This window comes from Corythoichthys intestinalis, chromosome 18, assembly GCF_030265065.1.
Source record: "Corythoichthys intestinalis isolate RoL2023-P3 chromosome 18, ASM3026506v1, whole genome shotgun sequence".
Lineage (NCBI taxonomy): Eukaryota > Metazoa > Chordata > Actinopteri > Syngnathiformes > Syngnathidae > Corythoichthys > Corythoichthys intestinalis.
The window spans coordinates 46,909,788-46,930,314 of NC_080412.1; the positions used below are offsets into that span (position 1 = coordinate 46,909,788).

Consider the following 20,527-nt stretch of genomic DNA (forward strand, 5'->3'; position numbering starts at 1 on the left):
TTTTTAGCAGAATTCTATCTTTTTATAGGCTAATGTTACTATTGTTGAAAGCACAAAAGTGTGTAATAAACAACTAGCACATTTATATATTGCATTTTGTTTTATTACTGTATCGAAAATGAACCGAACTGGGACCTCAAAACCGAGGTACATATCGAACCGAGATTTTTGTGTACCGTTACACCCCTATTAACTAAGCATTGTCATTTTTCTCGGTAACCTATTGTTGACTTGTGATATGGTGACCTTGGATCCTCGCCTGGGTCCTTCATCTGTGCTGTATTATCGCTGTCGACCTGAATAAATTGTCAACTTGTGCTTCGAAGCTTTCTTCCAGCTTTCAAAATGGAGTCAGTACAAGGGGTTAAGACTAAGGTGTAGGCACAGAGTTTGGCATTTTGGCCGGGTTGTCGGGGTCTCACCAGCGTCGTTTGATTTGTGCCACCGCAGGTCCGGCGGTTCGGCTGGCTTGCTTCCGGCAGTCTGGCTAAAAGGTCAGATTCCTTCAAGTGCGACTTACATATTTTGGGGTTTTTTTGTTTGTTTATTCGCCCTACGGCGGCGGTCAGCAAGGATGAAATACCCTACACAAGGTTTATTCGCAACTTTACTATCTCATTTACAGTCATTGACGGTGCAAGACGTTCAGTCCATTTTGGTCAATGAAATGACTCAACAACAACTAACACAAGTCACTTAGACAGTGAGCACAGTTTCCTTGTAAAAAGAAGTTGGCTCCAACAGTGATGTCTAATCAACTGAAAAAATGCAACTTCTGCTTGACTGCCCCTGACCTAAATACACTCACAATCCACACATCACGTGACCAATTGCTCTGCATCGGCAACAATGATGTTGCTCTTGAGCAGTTAGTTGCTATGGAGATGGGGGCCTGGGCTAGTTTAGAGCAGGGGTGTCAAATGGGCAGGGGGTCCAATCCGGCCTACGGGGTTGTTCTGTCAGACAGGCATACTGTACATGAAAAATATCATCTACTTTTATCTTGTGAAGGAGATAATACCTTTTCTCATAGGCACCATCTAATGGTTTGCATTACTGTAACACACCCAATATAAGATAAATAGCACTTATACCATAGTTTAAGGAAAACAAGCAGAATATAGGGCATAAGAGATACATGACGCCTTCTTATCACGGAAGCCTAAAGTGTGCGTCACGCAACTGACTGAGCAAGATTGACACTGACATCTACAAGCCCACATCTGCACTACCAACTCTCGCAATCAGTTCTCCCGGGCAGTCCAGAACAAATGGCGGGACGCCCCGTCCAAACACAAGGAACACCGGAGAACACCCGATAACCAATTGATAACCAATACAAAGGCGTTACTAACGGCGTTATTTTTTTCAATAATGAGTAATCTAACTAATTATTTTTCTCATCCTGGCAACACCGTTACCGTTACTGAGGCGGGAAAGGCGTGCGTTACTATGCGTTACTAAGTTGGTTGAATAAAAAAAAGTCTGAGAGAGACGGACTCACGGAGACGAGAGAGCAGAGCAGGAAGACGCTGTTGCAAACACGATGCTAGGTGGCTTCAATAATACCTGACTGTAGCCATAGCCCACATGATACGGTAGATATCACATATTATAGAACTAGATGCAAATGACAGACACGGCTGCATTGGCAACATGTTTTAAGGACTACATGCGTTAGTAAACAGCCGCCATCTTAAAGCAGTAGACCTCTCAGGAAGGCTCTGATGTAGAGATCCGTCATAGCGAACCTTGGTAACTTTCTTTTTTTTTTTTATCTAAAATGCTCCTAAATCGGCAAAATCTTGACTTAAAAGGTGGAAAAGAGCTATATAAGTATAACACCATTTACCATTTAATCTATCTTTAAATGATGAAACAGTTTTAAAACTTCCACATGTTGAAAGTAGACAGATGGGAACTAATGCAATAACGGGAGCAATTTTAACAACTTTAACAGTTGATTTACAACTTTAAATTACTTCCACAAAGGCAAAGGTTACAATCTAGTTATCGCAATACCCTTGTGTCTAGTTGGGTGGAGGGTAAAGAATTGGGCTAGGGCCAATTGTCCCCAAACCCCTTTAAACTTCACATTGTGTGACCGGTTTTTTTTTGTTTTTGTTTTTTTGAGAAAAAAAAAATACCATGAAAATTATCACTTGTTATTTTGCCAAGTAACTAATTACTCTTACATTCAGGTAACTGAGTTACTAAAGCAATTACTTTTTGGGAGAAGTAATTTGTAACTGTAATTAATTACTTTTTTAACGTAAAATTAACAACACTGTTGATAACACGGCTGACAAGACTCCAAAACCCCCTTTGATGCCGAGTTGGCAAAATCCACAACCCTCGTTGCCCTGACAACAGTAACTCCCAAATCCTCCTGTCCAATCCACAAACAGACAATAATCCTAAACAACGCCTAGCCCTTTCTTGCCAAATGTATCACATTTGATACACTTAGAATTTCGTGATTTTGAGACTAATTCAGAATTTTGAAATATCTTAAAAAACAATGGATGCAAGTCAACTCATGCATCTGCAGGTTCCATGACAAAAAAAAAAATAAAACAGGATTTAGCAAGGGTTATGGATATTAGAGCGCTTATTACACATATTTTTTTTTCTTTTTTACAAATTTGAAAAAAAAGGTTTCATTAAGACCTTATTTTATTTCAAATATTTGATTCTCTTACAATTACTTCATATTGCAGGCATTAAAGGGTTAAACACACCCTTCTTTCTGGCCAGAGCCCACCCCGCGAGAGAGCCTTCAAAAGACTGAATTTATAACTAATCGTTTTTCTCGGGAACCTTTTGTTGACTTGTGATATGGTGACCTTGGATCCTCGACTGGGTTCCTCTGTGCTGTATGATTGCTGTTGACTCAGAATAAATTGTCAGCTTGTGCTTTGAAGCCTTCTTCCAGCTTGCATACGCATAATGGAGTTAGTACAAGTGGTTAAGACTGAGGAGAACGCAGGGAGTTTTGACCGGGTTGTTGAGATTTCACCGTCCCGGGTCGTTGGATCTGCGCCAGAGCGACGGTTCGGCTGGCGTGGTTCCGGCAATCTGCCTAAAAGGTCTGATTCCTTCAATTGACATTGGCACCATAAAACCATAGATTTGCGTGATCGATTGCACTTTCGTTCACTTTCATGTCTGCAGTTACATTCGATCATTCGCCAAGTCGAAATGGATCGGACGTCTAGCGCCGTCAATGGCACCCAAGGAAGTGACGCAAAAATGCCCCGAAACCAACAGGAAATGACACCAAATTATCAGAAAGTCCCCCGGAAGTGCCCCAAAATCAACAGGAAGCAGCTTGAAAATACCCAAACACATGGAAATGATGCAAAATGAACTCATTGACAGCAATAGACATCCAATGGACGTCTAGCGCTGTCAGTGGCAGCCTCTAAATAGACTTATTTGGCCAAAAATAAACTGGCCCACATGAGATCTAATTCGCATTAATGCAAACCAAAATGAGTTTGACACCCCTGACCTAGAGTATCAGATGCACTCGAGCATAAATGTGATGAGAGACGGCCGACAACGTTGTCCAGCTTGTCTTGTTTTCTACGTGTGACTCACTTGCAGTTGAGCGGCCGGCAAATTGACATCAGCCACCATCTCGGTGCAGGGATGTTCAACCTGCAGGCGAGGGTTGAGCTCCAGAAAGTAGAAGCTGCCGTCTTGACTGAAGAGGTATTCCACTGTTCCCGCACTCACGTAGCCCACCATCTTCGCCAGCTTCACAGCGCACTGGATAGGAAGGGAAAAATGACGCGTTAACTTCCTGGTGAAATTTTGTCCAAAATTCAAAACCCGCCGAGAAAGATCAACCCAAGGTAAATCTCCATCAACAAGAGAAGTGGAATATTATTGAGAATATTCAGATGACACTAGCCATGAACAATCTAGCATTATTAGCGGAAGGTATGCGCTTTACACCTTTTCCATGTCCTCAAAGACATCAGATGTGGCAATGGTCGCAGGCGCCTCCTCTATAATTTTCTGATGACGGCGCTGCACCGAGCAGTCTCTGCCGAACAAGGAAATAGCATTGCCGTATTGATCTGCCAAGATCTGGACCTCCAAGTGACGAGCGTGCTTCGCCAGCTGCATCACAAACACGGGGGAACCTGGAACTTCTGCTTGCACCTGGAACATTCGTTGAAAAACAGTCAGTTCAGTTTCAACTTAATAAGGCCGTAACGATACGCGTATCCAAACTGAAGTCACCATCCCGTCTCAGGGTGTGAAACGATAGAATCAGAGTTGAAACCAAATGTTCGTATGGGCAGGTCACGAGCAACGACACGAACCAAGGTGTCGACTAGATTGCAAAAAGTGTTGAATGGACACAACAGCATGGCTGCCGGATTAGAACATAAGTCATAGCCTGCCCAGTTCGATAAAAAACAGCCAAAATTATATATAATTAGAGGTGGGTAGAGTAGCCAAAACTTAAGAGTAGCGTTACTTCAAAATAATATTACTCGAGTAAAAGTAGTCATCCAAAAAATGTACTCAAGTACAAGTAAAAAATTATCCAGTGAAATGAATACTCAAGTAATGAGTAATATTATGAGTAACTGCTTAAGATGTTCGATTTTTTTTTTTTTTTTTTTTAAACAATGGCATTTTTCTTAGCACAAAGTTATCTGTATGAACTAGAGATGTCCCGATCGATCGGGACCGATCACGTCATTTTCAAAGTATCGGAATCGGCAAAAAAATATCGGCCATGCCTTTTTTTAATATATATGTATTTTTCAATTAAATCGTTTTCTAATTGTATTTAACGTTACAGACATAATATGTTACATTTATCCAGAGTCTTTAGTTTAGGCTTGAGGTAGGGTTATCAAATTTATCCCGATAACGGCGGTAATTAATTTTTTAAAAAAGTTATCACGTTGAAATATTTAACGCAATTAATGAATGCGCTGCATGACCCACTCACGCACTGTCGCACTCAATCTGTAATGGCGCCGTTTTACCTATATAGAGAGCTAAAAGGCAGCGTAAAATGAGTAGAGTGAATTTTGGCAGCCTTTGAAGCCTTGTTTTAAATGGCTAAAGCCTTACAATCCCTCTCCCTACGATTAGAAATATCATGGGAAGCAATGTGGGGAAGCAAGGTAGTAATTGATCTTTTTCTTAACACCCTATTTTATTTCCCAACGCAGAGAAGATATATCAGTTGGTAGCACTAAGCACAGTCATGGTTGCACTTCCCATCACGCATTTGGGCATGGCTACAGTATCATTTACTGAAAGCTCAACAAATACACTAGATTGCAATATTTAGTCACAATATACAAAGTCACAAGTCTTTCTATCCGTGGATCCCTCTCACAGAAAGAATGTTAATAATGTAAATGACATCTTGATGATTGTCATAATAAACAAATACAGTACTTATGTACTGTATCTTGAATGTATATATTCGTCCGAGTTTTATTCATTTTTTCTTAATGCATTGCCAAAATGTATATGATCGGGAAAAATTATCGGGAATGATTGGAATTGTATCGGGAGCAAAAAAAAGCAATCGGATCGGGAAATATCAGGGTCGTGAGATACTCAAACTAAAACGATCGGGAGCGAAAAAACATGATCGGAACAACCCTAGTTCAGATACTTTTTCATACCACTTTATGTCAAATACTTAATTTTTTACAGTGCTTTAAAGACGCCACGTAACTCAAGGCATTATTAATATTTTAGAGAAGAGGGATAGAGTATCGTTATATTTGTATTTATTCATTTATTTTGCGTGCTACATTTTCAGGTGTTTTGTTCCATAACATGTAAGTATCAATACCACTTAAGTCAAATATATTTCACATTTAAAAAAAGAAAAAAATGCGTGTCGAATCATGGGTCGCGATAAGAATTGTATCGTGACAGCCCTATGAAACGCGGTGCTTCATTTGAACTCACTTGTCTGAATAGGTTTGGGAAATCATCAGCGCAATTGACTTTACGGATGCCTTTACCGCCCCCTCCTTCGGAGGCCTTGACCATCACGGGGTAGCCCACCTTCTCGGAAGCCTGTCGGTAGACACAAATACATGTCGCGTAAATGCAGCTTTTTGCAGCGCGTCTAACACTAGAGGCCGCCAACGCGCTTACTTTTAGGCCGTCGTCTACATGATGGATGCAGCCGCGCTCGTACAAGTCCTGAGGAACATTTATGATTCGTTTCTTTTGATTGACTTCGGACCACTCGACGGTCAGGCCTGGAATAAACAAATCAATCAAGCTATTACAAAAATAAATCATGAACTCCTTTTGTGGAATTATAAGAAACTAGATCAATCGTACCTGATCCACTCCAAGGTAAGGTGGGGATCCCGGCTGTCTGGGCCACAATAGACGAAGCAATCTTGTCTCCGAGTGCCCACATTGCTTGACTTGGAGGACCTGAGGAATAAAATGGCAGTAAAAGAAAAAATCATCATTTATTTCAAGCTGAGAAGCTTTTTGTTGGCAGAAAACAATACCCATGAAAGCAATGCCGTGCTTATGGAGCAGCTCAGGCAGTTTAGGGTTCTCCGAAGCGTGACCCCATCCGGCCCACACGGCCTGTAGGGTAACATCCAGAAATGTGCAAATTTATCCCGTGATAATGCAAAAGGAAACCTGCGTTACCTGCACAGGTATTCGTTTAGCGATGTCCAAAATGAGCTCCACATTGGCATAGTTGTTATTGTTAGTCCCTCCCGGCACAGGCACATAATGATCGGCCATTTTTATATATTCTGAAGGGGGAAAAAAGACAAAAATGTTGCATTCAGTCCAGTGGTGACGGCTCTAAAACTGCAAGGGACTCTCAGTTTCCACTAAAAAAAGCGATCAAACGTAAACGGTTGTTTATACATGTATGTCATTGACTAAATATGCGCTACACCGCGTTAACTTTTGTTCGGAATCATCTTATCACTGATTACGACGCGACTTGCTTTTCATTCATTCATTCACGCAGCTTCACGGTCCTTTAAACCATGGGTTTCAAACTCAAATTAACTTCCTTGTTAACTCATGATGTAATTGGGGACACGGAAGTGAGCCAAGTGCAGTAGTGCATGCACTCGATCACAAAAATCACAAGTCTAATTGCCATAAATTTGGCCCACGAACCAAAATGAGTTTGACTCCCCTGGTAGATGGCACATTTTCACTTAAGTAATGTGTACACTGCTGGCCAAAAGTATTGGCACCCCTGCAATCCTGTCAGATAAAGCTCAATTTGTTCCAGAAAATGATTGCAATTACAAATGCTTTGGTAGTAATATCCTAATTTATTTTGCTTGCAATGAAAAACACCCAAAAAATTACATCATCATCATTTTACACAAAACTCCAAAAATGGGCCAGACAAAAGTATTGGTGGATACCGGAAGCGGTTGTTCCCAGTTATTTTGTCTAAAGGTTGTGCTACCAAGTGTGAGGTTGAGGTTGACAATATATTTGTCCGGCTCATTTTTGGAGTTTCGTGTAATTTTTTTTTTCATTCTCTTTTGTGTTTTTTCATTGCAAGCGAAATAAATGAAGATATCACTACCAAAGCATAAGCATTATAATTGCAATCATTTTCTGGGAGAAATTGAGCATTAACTGACAGGATTGCAGGGGTGCCAATACTTTTGGCCAGCAGTGTATGTTGCTAATCCTTACCAGCATTGGCCTTCAGGTCCTCTGGGGTCACCATCACCACAAATCGGATCGCCCGTTCGTTCCGAAACATCTCATAAGCCCAGCGGCGAATCGAGCGCATGCACTTGACCGCGGCGATTCCGTTGTTAGCGATAAGTACCTGAAGAAGCAAAAGAGAACAGAAGTAGTGCAAACGTGCCACGTGACAGAAGATGACCACAAAGTCCAAGACGTTTTTACCTTCTCAATGACCTTGTTGCCACCAAAACGCGTCACGAACTCGGCAGGAGAGGCCACGGTGAAGTCCCTCTGCAGATCGATGCGCCGGCGATCGCGGTTTTGCTTCATCAAGTGCAGCCCAGACATACTCGGCCTGTTTCGAGAAGGCCAGAAATTCAAAGCTGTGTACAAGATTAAGAGAAAACTACTAAATCCCTAGGCGTTTGTTTTTGCAGCTGTGAAATATTGGCGTCGTGAACATGCTTTGCCTCAAGCAAGTTGAACTAGGAGGGCTGATGGTGAATAATCAGTTTCAGTGCCATTGACGACAATAGGGTGATTCTCGAGAAACGAACCTCAACTAAAGATTTTAAGATATAGTCATGAAAAGCTGAAATAGTTCATTTTTTAGCTGATAGATGGTCATTATGTGGCACAACCACAATAGTACACTATATGTTTTTAACTAATTTTATAATCGTAAATTCACGATTTTAATGCGTTCGTGTTTTGACCTCGATACAGCATCATCAATATTACAGTGCCCTCCATAATTATTGACACCGCTGGTTAAGATGTGTTTTTTAGCTTCTAATATTTTTTTTTATTCAAATAATATGGGACCTTAATGGGAAAAAAAAAGAGAAATATCCAACCTTCAATACAAGTGCATTTATTCAGTGGGGAATAAATGCCACATAAAGAAATAATTATTTTACATCAAATAATGTGTGTCACAATTATTAGCACCCCTGGTGTTAATACTTTGTACAACCCCCTTTTGCCAACAAAACAAGGTCTGGGGACTGAGATGGCCATGGGAGGAGCTTGATTTTGTGTCTGGTGAACCATTTCTGTGTAGATTTGGCCATATGTTTAGGGTCATTGTCTTGCTGAAAGACCCGGTGACGACCCATCTTCAGCTTTCGGGCAACAGATTTTGATTCCAAATGTCCTGGTATTTCAAAGCATTCATGATGCCATGCACCCTTACAAGGTTCCCAGGGCCTTTGGAAGCGAAACAGTCCCACAGCATCACTGACCCACCCCCATACTTCACAGTTGGGTATGAGGTGCTTTTCAGCATGCGCATCTTTCATGGCACGCCAGACCCACTTTGAGTGTTTGTTGCCAAAAAGCTCAATCTTGGTCTCATCTGACCAAAGCACACGGTCCCAGTTGAAGCCTGGGACCGTGTGTATTTTTGTGTGAGACCAAGATACAGTATATATATTAGATGTATAGATATATATTGTAATTTTTTATTTTGATTAAAAATGTCCTGGTATTTCAAAGCATTCATGATGCCATGCACCCTAACAAGGTTCCCAGGGCCTTTGGAAGCAAAACAGCCCCACAGCATCACTGACCCACTGATCACTGAGGGTACATGGCATCATGAATGCTTTGAAATACCAGGACATTTGAAATCAAAATCTGTTGCCCTCTGCCCGAAAGCTGAAGATGGGTCGTCACTGGGTCTTTCAGCAAGACAATGACCCTAAACATATGGCCAAATCTACACAGAAATGGTTCACCAGACACAAAATCAAGCTCCTCCCATGGCCATCTCAGTCCCCAGACCTTGTTTTGTTGGCAAAACGGGGTTGTACAATGTATTAACACCAGGGGTGCTAATAATTGTGACACACATTATTTGATGTCAAATAATTATTTCTTTATGTGAGATTTTTTCCCCACTGAATAAATGCACTTGTACTGAAGGTTGGATTTTTCTCTTTTTTTCCATTAAGGTCCCATATTATTTGAATTAAAAAATATATATATTAGAAGCTAAAAAACACATCTTAACCAGGGGTGCCAATTATTATGGAGGGCACTGTAAAATTAGGGAAAAGAAAAAAAGAAGTCATCATAGCATTCAGCTATTTTAAGCTATCCTTGGTAAATGTCCTTCATTACCTTAATGCATAGCTTTCATGAGAATCCCCCTATAGGCATCCAATCTATTTGAACTGGGAGGCCTGCTCTCACATTTCAGTCTTTCGCCAACCAAAATGACTTTGATAAACCTGGTTTGAACGTCTATTGCCGTCAATGGCTCTGACAGCAAAACCTGGCAAGCTCTTGACCTGACTCAAGCACCACCCAGGGCGGAGGGCAATTATACTGAGCTAGGGGGTGTGCCAATGCTAGCGCTCGCTTGTTTGGCTGGTTTTTGTGGCCTGATGGGTTTTTTTTTCCCCCATCATTGCAACACTCTACATTACTACATACTAGCAGAGTGAAATCACACTCCAGCTAGACAAAGAACTCCATCTGTGAGGCCAGAGGTTAGAATTATCGAGACTAGTGAAAGTTTAAGTGTGGGAGAGGGCAAAAACAAACTTCCCCCAGAAGGCAAACGAGTCATTCCATCCATCCATCCAGATTTACAGTAAATCAAGCCGCTAAAAGGAATTCCGTGATAGGCCACATAACAGCCACCTGAAGCTGAACTGACCACATTACTTATCAAACTGAATAGCACCATTGACAAGGCACATTCATAAATATGTTTTGCTCATACACATAGAGAGGCTCTTCTCAGCAGAGAGTCGCCAGTGAAAGCACATTTTTCACACGTGCTGCAAAACAGGCAAAGCGTAGGTGTCAAACTCCTGTTGGGCCTCACATAGTCTGACCCAAGTGTTACATTGGAAGTTTCACGACTACCTTTACATGGACAAAATTTCCTTGTTCCGACCAGTTTTCGGATTGAAATTATGAACGCACGCAACATTTTCATGGGCACTGAAGGAATCTGACCTTCTGGCCAGACCGCCGGAATCGCGCCAGCCAAACCACCTGACCCGCGCTGGCACGGCTCCAACGACCCGGGCCGGCGGGATCCCGGCAACGCGGCCAGAAAGGCAAACTCCGCGCAGTCACCTTAGTCTTAACTAAAGATGTCCCGATCGATCGGCATCCCAATCGATCACGTCATTTTCAAAGTATCGGAATCGGCAAAAAAATATCGGACATGCCTTTTTTTAATATATTTTTATTTTTTAATTAAATTGTTTTCTAATTGTATTTAACGTTACAGACAAAATGTCTTACACTCATCCAGAGTCTTTAGTTTTGGCTTAAAGTAGGGCTATCAAATTTATCGCGTTAACGGCGGTAATTAGTTGTTTTTTTTTTAATTAATCACGTTAAAATATTTCACGCAATTAACGCATGCGCTGCACGACCCTCTCACGCGTTGTCGCGTTCAATCTATAATGGCGCCGATTTACCTATATATAGAGCGAAAAGGCAGCGTAAAATGAGTAGAGTGAATTTTGGCAGTCTTTGGAGCCTCTTTTTAATTTGCTAAAGCCTTAAAATCCCTCTCTCAACAATTAGAAATATCGTGGGAAAGCAATGTGGGGTAGAAAGGTAGTAGTTGATCTTTTTCTTTACACCCTGTGTTATTTCCCAACGCAGAGAAGATATATTAATTGGTGCCACTACACACAGTCATGGTTTTACTTCCCATCATGCATTGGGGCAGGGCTGCAGTATCATTTACTGAAAGCTCAACAAATACACTAGATGACAATATTTAGTCACAATTTACAAAGTCACATTTATCCTTTAAGAATTACAAGTCTTTCTATCCGTGGATCCCTCTCACAGAAAGAATGTTAATAATGTAAATGCCATCTTGAGGATTTATTGTCAGAATAAACAAATACAGTACTTATGTACTGTATGTTGAATGTGTATATTCGTCCGAGTTTTATTCATTTTTTTCTTAATGCATTGCCAAAATGTATACGATCGGGAAAAATTATCGGGAATGATTGGAATTGAATCGGGAGCAAAAAAAAAAAGCAATCGGATCGGGAAATATCGGGATCGGCAGATACTCAAACTAAAACGATCGGGATCGGATCGGGAGCAAAAAAAACATGATCGGAACAACCCTAGTCTGACTGACTCCATTTTGAAAGGTTTAAAGAAGGCTCACTGAAAACAAGTTGACGATTTACTCAGGTCAACAAAGATCAAAACGGCAAGGCGAAACAGAAACACTCAGGCAGGGAGGCAAGCTCGTTCCAAGGTCACCATATCAGAAGTCAACAAAAGGTTCCCAAAAAAAAAAAAAAATGACCACGATTAGTTAAACATTCAGTCTTTTGAAGGCTCTCACAGGGCGGGCTGTGGGCAGGAAGAAGGATGTGCTGAGGATTATTGTCTGTTTGTGGATTGGATAGGAGGATTCGGGAGATACTGTTGTCCGGGCAACGAGGGTTGTGGATTTTGCCACCTCAGCATCTAAGGGGCTCTTGGATTCTCATCAGTCGTGTTATCAGTTGGATATCGGGCGTTCTCTGGTGCTCCTTGTGTTAGGACAGAGCGTCCCGCCATTTGTTCTGGAATGTCCGGGAGAACTGATTAGTTCGTATCCCAAAATTATAGTATATAATGGCCAATCTTGAAAAAAATGCATATATCGGCCCGATATATCGGTCGATCTTTAAAAGAAAGATACCCAAGCACCCAAATAGCTAACATAAGTTAATCTATTTTATTGGCTATATAATGGCCGATCTTGATTCAAGTCCATAAATTGGTCAACCTTTAGATTTTAGATTTTTCCATCTGTCGTTTTTGTCAGAATAATTCTAGTTTTTCTTAACTCCTTAAAACGTGATCATTCACCGCCAGCACTCTTAGTTCAATAGTACTGAATGTGAACAAGCATCAAGCACGCAAAAAAAAAGGCAAAACTCATAATTATCAGGTTTGGTTTCCAACCTTAGATTGTGCACGGAGCCATCGACGTTCTCGTAGCTAATGTCGTTGGTGCTATCGGAGCTCCCGGACGACGGTGACAGAGAACGTCCGTCCTTGTCCTCCGCCTGCGCGTCCGGCTTCCCTTGGACTTCGTCTTCCGAATTCTCCTCGGAAACCGATCCCACGATGAAGTGGGAATGCGCCGCCGCTAAAGCCGGGTGCTTTTTGGCAGCATCTTCCTGCTGTGCCATGGCTGGGTGACACACGCAGGCTGCGACCGCTGGGTAAGGAAAGACAGGAGGCAGTTCAAGTGATCTGTACAAATAAGCATGCTTGCCAAACTAGTTTGCTTCAAATGATAGTATAGTAACGCATTGCTGTGGCAACATGATCACCCAGAAATGCGGATGACCGAGGTGGGTAGAGTCGCCAAAATATGTGACTCAAATACGAGGGTGTTACTTCAAAATAATATTACAAAAGAGGTCATCCAAAAGAATGTAACAAAGTAAAAGCACATCGTTACTGTACTTAAGTGCATTTTTGTGCATCTGTACTTTACTTGAGTACAGATATGAAATGGTACTTTTCTTCACTGCAATTTACAGCACGAATCTCTACTTTTTACTCCACTACTTTTCAAATTGTCGCCTGCGTTTCAAGTTACTTTTGTTTTTTTTTTTCTTCATAGTGAATTGATACTTTTCAATGCCTCCGGCTCAATCGATAAGCCTCGCGCAACTGTACTGTAATCGACCACTATAGGCAGCAACACGAGTACAAGCAAGATTAGGTTAGTTGAACAAGATATTAACCAATAAAAACCAGCAGTGAGAGCAGCGTGCCTGCAGATGGGTGCTACACACGCTTGTACTGTAGGTGGCGATATGCACCTGATAGTTGCTTGCAATCCGCCATAAAGCTAGATTTTGGATTTATGAGCTTGTTAAGCTTCTATTCACAGTACAGTCAATTTTATTGCTTGTTTTTTCCATTCTGCAAAGTGTTAAATCAAACTGAGCATTCAATGAATTTTCTGGTTCTTTCTTTCAATGTTGACTCAGATCTCTGTATTTACTGTAATTGCACGAATGTAATGCGCACTTTTTTTCCCCCCAAAATCAACTTGTAAAATCATGGTGCGCCTTATAAACGGGTACATGGATGGAGACAGAAATATATATATATTACATACAGTATATATATATATACAGTGCTGCTCAAAAGTTTGTGAACCCCCTCAACATTTTGGAATTTTCTATTATTTCAACCTGATTTCCTAATCAATCAATTCAGTAGTTTTTTTTTGTTTTTTTAACAGTTGTGTTGTCGAGACTAAATTAAAAAGAGTTTTCATCAACTGATGTAGGCGCAAAATTGAACTGTTTGGTCACAACCAAAACCGCCATGTCTGGCGAAAAGTCAACACTGCATACCACCAAAAGAACCTTCTCCCAACAGTGAAGCATGGAGGTGGGAATGTCAAGATCTGGGCTTGCTTTTCATCCTCAGGACCTGGACAACTCCACATAGTCCAGGGAATCATGAATTCTGAGGAATATTGTCAAATCCTAGAACATAACCTGACGCCATCTGTTTTGAAGTTAAAGCTTGGCAGAAGGTGGATCATGCAACATGATAATGATCCAAAGCATTCCAGCAATACAACCAAGGAATGGCTGAAAAAGAAGAAGATTCGTGTTCTGGACTGGCCCAGTCAAAGTCCTGACCTAAATCCCATTGAAATGCTGTGGCGGGACCTGAAGCGAGCAGTTCATGCCAGACGCCCATCAAACCTCTCTCAACTGACTGCGTTCTGCAAGGAAGAATGGGCAAAAATCCCCCAAAGTAGATGTGAGAGGCTGATTAGTCACTACAGAAACCGTTTGGTTGAGGTAATCTCTGCAAAAGGAGGCGCAATATCCTATTAACTGAAGGGGTTCACATACTTTTGCACACATGATATCTGAGTTTTTCTTAAATCAACCACTTTTGTTAAATAAAGAATGACAATATAACTATTTCTTTTGTTTCAGTCCATTATTTGGAATGTCAGTATTGTGGATTTGGGTATAACTTAACATTTAATAAGGTTATTTTAGTTTTTTTTACAAAAAATTTGACCATCGCTGTGGGGTTCACAAACTTTCGAGCAGCACTGTATATATATAAACCGATATTTTTTTATTGACACGGCCAAGTTGTGTTGAAGAAACGTATGCGGTGACCCGTTGCCGACCATTATAGTACGTAATGTCATCCTTTTGTTTCGGTAATACTTCCCTCTAATCGGCCGAATGATTTCGTCTGTGTTAAATTCTGCTTTTTTCACTCTTCATATAGCACAGAATTTAGTTTCTTGAACTCATTTGAGTCAACGTTTATTGCAGCTCCGCAACTCGGACCATAACAAACGTAATCACACAGACTTCTCGTGTCCGTCAACTATATCTGTCCCTCGGGAAACTCAAACCCAAATAACGAGAAGTTGTCAAATCATTATTACCGTAAATATTGTCAGTTTATGATAATGTTTTGAACTACCAATGTGCTATGCTTGTGCTGTGTTTCATCAGTCAGTAAAATGACATTTCTGTATCTGTACACGAGCTCTGTTTTCTTGTATTCTTCTATTTATTGGTGCTAAAATTAGGGTGCGTGTTATAAACGGGTACAATAATTTTTCCTAGATTTTACAAGTAAATTTGGGGTGCGCATTATATTCTGGAAATTACGGTATGTGTATGGCAGAAAACACAGACAAGGCTGAAAAAGCAGTTTCTGCTCTTGCACCACTCTTTAAAATAAACTGCTGTATTTTAAGCCAAAAGAACTGTTGTGTTTGATAGATAGAAAAATATGTCTTTATGCTGCCACAGCAGATACATGGTGCAATAAGCCCCCAAACTATTTTTAATTTGTCTGTTTTACCCTGGAAACAACCGTTTACAGACGTCGTGCAATCACTTTTGTTTCAACCCAGCCATAAAAGTAAGTAATTATATTTATTATTCTAAATGTCTGTCATTTTTAGCTTATAATTATTAATTGATGATTAATATTTGGTTTAAAAAAAAAAAGTGACTTTTAAAAATTATTCATTCGCATATTTTAAAGTTTTAAACAAATAATGTCACAATGAAAAAAAATTTGCGTCTGTAAATAAGTCACGGATATCTACCTCATAACTATCGCTTTATTGCATTTTTTTTCGTTACTGTCGCATTTTCCCCATACGTATTTTAGATGATAAATAATTGATCCAAACAAAGAAAAAATGAAGAAAAAAAAAGTCATAAAAGGGTAAGTATATGAAAAAGAAAATCTCGACCACTCCTTGATGTCTGCGATTTCTGCATCGCGACCCTTGTTATATGACCATGTTTCACCCATAAAATCCAAAACAAATCCAGCTGTTCCATTCACAGCTGTGTCTTGACACTCAGTGATACATGCTACATGGAGTTTTTGGATCGAAACAAGGTAAGTACACGGTAAGTACGCGGTACCTTGGACAACGTAATATCTCATTAAAATCATGGCGTCTTTAATTCTACTCTCGCCTCTAGTTAGGGTTTTGCTGTTTAATTTTTTTTTTTAAATGCCCTCCTGTTCAAAATTTTTCTTCCCCCAGAAAATTGAGATTTTAAGCTTTCCAATGATGTATCAAACAGGCATATAGGACAATTTTGAAATTTGGCCAAATTGGGGGTCTCAGAGCAGAACTTCAAGTCACCTGAGTGTTTTCTGCCATATTTATAAAATTATAAATATGTTACATTTTTGCATCAGGGGAAAATACTTTCTTCTTACTTGTAAATTTTAAAGCAAGTAGCTTTGTACTTTTCCTTGAGTACGTTTTTTTCTTAGATACTTTTACCTCGGTATTTCTTTGTACCTGTGTTTTTTCTTTAACTGAAGTAAAAAAAAAAAAAAAATTTTTAAGTACTTCATCCACCACTGCTGCTTACAATGTCTGACATTTTTTTAAACAATGGTTACTTTTTTCTTAGCACGTCATCTATATCAAATGTTATTATTATACTCTACTATAACCTAATACATAATGATATTGGGCCCAAACAAAAAAAAACACACACACAAAAATCATCCAATTCTGACTAGAAACATAATCCGCCCAAAGAGCATGAGTGGCTTCTTATGGAGAAAAAAAAAAAACATTTCCTACCATGAAATTAAAATGATCAAACGTGTTTCGGTGCCAAATAAAAACTGGGAGAGAGTGCTTAAAATCAAGTAGTGCTGCAACGATTAATCGATTAACTCGAGTATTCGATTAGAAAAAAATATTCAAATTAAATTTTGTTGCATCGAGTATTCGTTTAAAGTGGTGTTGCAATGGTTTATTTTGAAAGTGTTTGCATTTAGTTTTATTGATTAGGGTGGATACACTGCCCTCTGGTCTGCCTCTTTTCACATGGCTGAATCCAACTGCTCCCTGTTAAGGCCAACGTACGATAGGTCTTTGTTTGAGCTAATGTTTTTTAATGCATTCATAATTTAGTTTATAGGTATATTCAGTCGCTTTTTGTGGGAATATGTGTCTGAACATATCGTTAAGAGCATTGTAAAATATAACTTTTAGCATTTTATAGCATTTAAGCTAGCGGACTTTTTTCTCTGCAAGTTAGCCAATTGTTTTGTTGTACATAGATCCTAAAATCGAGTAAGGTTGACTCGGCCAAATAGATTTTTTTTTTTTTTTTTTTTTATGCCGCGTGATTGAACAGGCCGGCGTCATCGTAGGACTCAAATCCTTTATGGAGTTTCTCCAGTTTAGTAAACGTTGATGTCCAAAATATACAACTGTGGTTCTTTTCTGGCTTCAATTAATTGTTCAAGTCGACAACCCTCATAAGTAATGTGTGTGCGCGCACTCCCGCGGCCAAGGAACAGAATTTTTGATGGGGGTAACTACATTGGCAAGACACCGGTGGTGGCTCTGTTGTACAATTAGCGTCTTTAGTGGGGCAAATTGAAACTCCGCTCACCATTTTCAGGGTGGTCTCTAGCGGGTCATGGCCCATATTTTCAATCCTTGGTTCTTGCGCAGTAGTTTTTGTCGCTTTTGAAAGCTTAGGCTTGAAAAAAAATTACGTATATCCATCTTGCCTTTTCGGTCCTCGGGTGGTTTTGACTAAGCAAAGCAAATGACAGTCTAAGGTGCTAGTCACATAATCTTTTCAAAAAATAATTTTGACCCAATATAATATCTTTTTTTGTTCATTTCATTAATTTTTGCTGTTTGTTTTATTGCTTGACAACTTTTATAGGCAATTTTTGACCGGAAAATTCTTAATTTTAAAATCAAATTCTGTATAGAAAAGCCAATTACATTACTTTTCGGCCACCGGGACGGTGGGGGGGATGCTGGCCTCCCTGAACCCCCCTGAAAGTCCGCTTATGGATACAAAGTATCATATATCACCATTTCGATATTTTGCACATCCTTAATTAAGAATGTTTTTTTTTTATTAAAAAATGGGGGGGAAATGTATCCCATAAAAACTCATTTTAAGTGTAAAAAAGATACGGACACAAACAAACAAAAATGTCAATTTTGATACACAGATATTAGCCTCTAGCTACAGTAAAAGCACTGAGTATGGTCTCAATATAAAGACGTGCCTGCTACTGCTTTGCGAATTTAGTCGTGACAGAAAATGTTCTCTGTCCCCATCATCTTCAGCAAGTGGACCAACTTAGGAGATCATGCCACCTCTTCAGTTTCTGGAAGGACCAGAAAAACAAGCAGAACACTACGACCGGTTCAAACATCGAGATAGATGTCAAATAAACGTTGCCACCAAAGGAAGAGTTTTTTTTTTTTTTTTTTAATCAAAAATGTTACCTACGCGTTTTTAGGGCACTTTTGGTACAAACGCTTGACAGCTAGGCGACAAAATATCACGGCTAAAGTCGCTGCTGTTACTGTAGTCGTTTTCGTCCTGGACGCATTTTAGACGATCACAGGTCCGATTAGTTCGCAAAAACGTCTTGTACCTACGTCAAGTCAACTCACTCACCGGTGGAGAGAAACCGGCACGCAATCCTGAAGAATGGAGTCGAAGAGTTGAAGATTTGAATGAATTAGCGTCGGTGGCGGCTCCGAGACATGTCTGCCTTCACATCACATCACGATGAGGTCACGGTCGGCCGATCGCATCGGATCGGAGGCTTTAACGAACAGAGTGTGGGGTGATGTGACGATACACAAGCAGGTTACTTTTGTGCATTCCCCTCTGACCCCAACTTCCGACACGCCAGATACAAGACTCCGCCTTCAAAATGGCGACTGGGATGGCATTTTTGTTTCTCCTTATGATTATAAAATAATAACAGCCTTACTAATATTTATCATGATCATTTTATGTTGTCTGAGATGACTCGTGGAGACGAACGGCGACTGTATTTGTTGTAGATCTGGACGAAGGTGTCATTCTGATAACCAATCGAAAAGTAGGGGCGTTTCTGTGGGCGGAGTTATGACGCTATCAGGAAGTGCTGCCTCTCTTCTACTGTCTTTCCTCCTCTATCGTCGTGACAAGCACGTGCAGTTTCTACTAAACTGTAGAAATGCTACAAGAATGTCAAGCAGGCAGGCTCCACAAAGTCTGGGGTTTCACTATTGTAGATATTCTTTTTGAAATTCTGTGATCCAAATTCTTTTTCCAATTTTACCAAAGGCAAAGGAAGTTCATGATAAAATTATGAACAAAGTGTACTCCTCTTCATAATTTTTAAGACTCCGTTTTAATTTGGACCACAAAAATGGTATTTTTTGCAATGAAGACATTGAAACGACTGACCAATTATTTTTTTGATTGTAAATTTGTTAATTCATTCTGGGAAGATTGCAAGGGCGTGGGGTAGGGACATAGCACTAGCAACTTTTCAGGATGCTCAGACTGTCCCCACCAACTTTTATGCAACCTTATTTGCGTTTTATAATGACTTAAGTTATATGGGTCATTTAGATTGTTTTCCCATATGTTGTAAGGATAGAATTGTGCCTACCATTATTAAGTGAATTATTTTCATTATGGTCAGACTTACCCCTTTTTACTTAGTGAATCTGCCGGTCCATCCCCCACTGCCCCCCACGCATACATACACAATCACAGCTCCAACAGAAATACAACATGTCAACAATACACCGCCTCCTCCGCCCCCTTTGAAGAGGAGGGTTATTGGAAGTTTTTTTTTGTTTTTTTTTTGTCCGGCGAGCAGTAGTAGTACATTACTGTAAGTTATGTAAAAATTGTATGTAAAAAACTTTGTGAACGTGGGGAACACGCCACAAATTTTTCTACTGAAAGTCTGACCTGCATCAGAGTTCGCATAGCATTAAACTGTGTGAATTTGCTAACCCGAAAAACTCGTGTAGGAAGCCGCTTAGACAGAAGTGTCCTTCTATATTTTTCTACTGTTAACAATTAAAATATGAGAAATGTAGTAAACTGAGGTTTACCCACTTCTCCCCAATTTTCATTTTTATTTTATTTATGAGGTCTTCAAGGAGCCAAGGCAGCTTTTTGTTTTAGTTGAGTTTGTCTGTGCTTGTGGACAAAAGCAGTAGTGTTTTACCTGAAGGAAGGCACCGTTTTTTTGTTTGTTTGTTTTGTTTTTTGTTATTCCCTAAGATGTTTTTTCTCAAGACCAAGGGCGTAGGTTTGCATAGGCACATAACACGACGAACTTTTCAGGATGCTGAAATTGTCCCCCCCAACCTTTAAGCAAGCTTATTTGCATTATATAATGAGTTCAGTTCAACAAGATTGACTTCCCATATGTTGAAAAGATAGAATTGACCCTACCAATATATTTTCGTTATGTTCAGACTTACATTTACCCCTTTTCACTTGCTGAATGAGCCGGTCCA

The 20,527-nt window shown here is 40.0% G+C and overlaps 1 protein-coding gene across 9 annotated transcripts in view; it reads right to left on the bottom strand.

The window, feature by feature from the left end:
• acaca (acetyl-CoA carboxylase alpha) overlaps positions 1-18,984 on the bottom strand; it is a 102,125-nt gene extending 83,141 nt beyond the window's left edge. For 4 of the 9 annotated variants that reach the window (XM_057820078.1, XM_057820076.1, XM_057820075.1 and 1 more), the window contains exons 1-11: positions 18,672-18,981; positions 12,646-12,904; positions 7,918-8,050; positions 7,699-7,837; positions 6,673-6,782; positions 6,525-6,606; positions 6,346-6,444; positions 6,154-6,260; positions 5,962-6,072; positions 3,964-4,173; positions 3,604-3,774 (exon numbers count right to left, since the gene is read on the bottom strand). In XM_057820078.1, coding sequence (XP_057676061.1) covers positions 3,604-3,774; positions 3,964-4,173; positions 5,962-6,072; positions 6,154-6,260; positions 6,346-6,444; positions 6,525-6,606; positions 6,673-6,782; positions 7,699-7,837; positions 7,918-8,050; positions 12,646-12,875 — 1,392 coding nt within the window. In that variant the 5' untranslated portion in view covers positions 12,876-12,904; positions 18,672-18,981. Of the gene's footprint in view, positions 1-3,603; positions 3,775-3,963; positions 4,174-5,961; positions 6,073-6,153; positions 6,261-6,345; positions 6,445-6,524; positions 6,607-6,672; positions 6,783-7,698; positions 7,838-7,917; positions 8,051-12,645; positions 12,905-18,671 lie in introns of all 9 variants that reach the window. The other 5 variants (XM_057820071.1, XM_057820069.1, XM_057820072.1 and 2 more) reach the window with 3 other exon arrangements.
• Between the last annotated feature and the right edge of the window lie 1,543 nt (positions 18,985-20,527).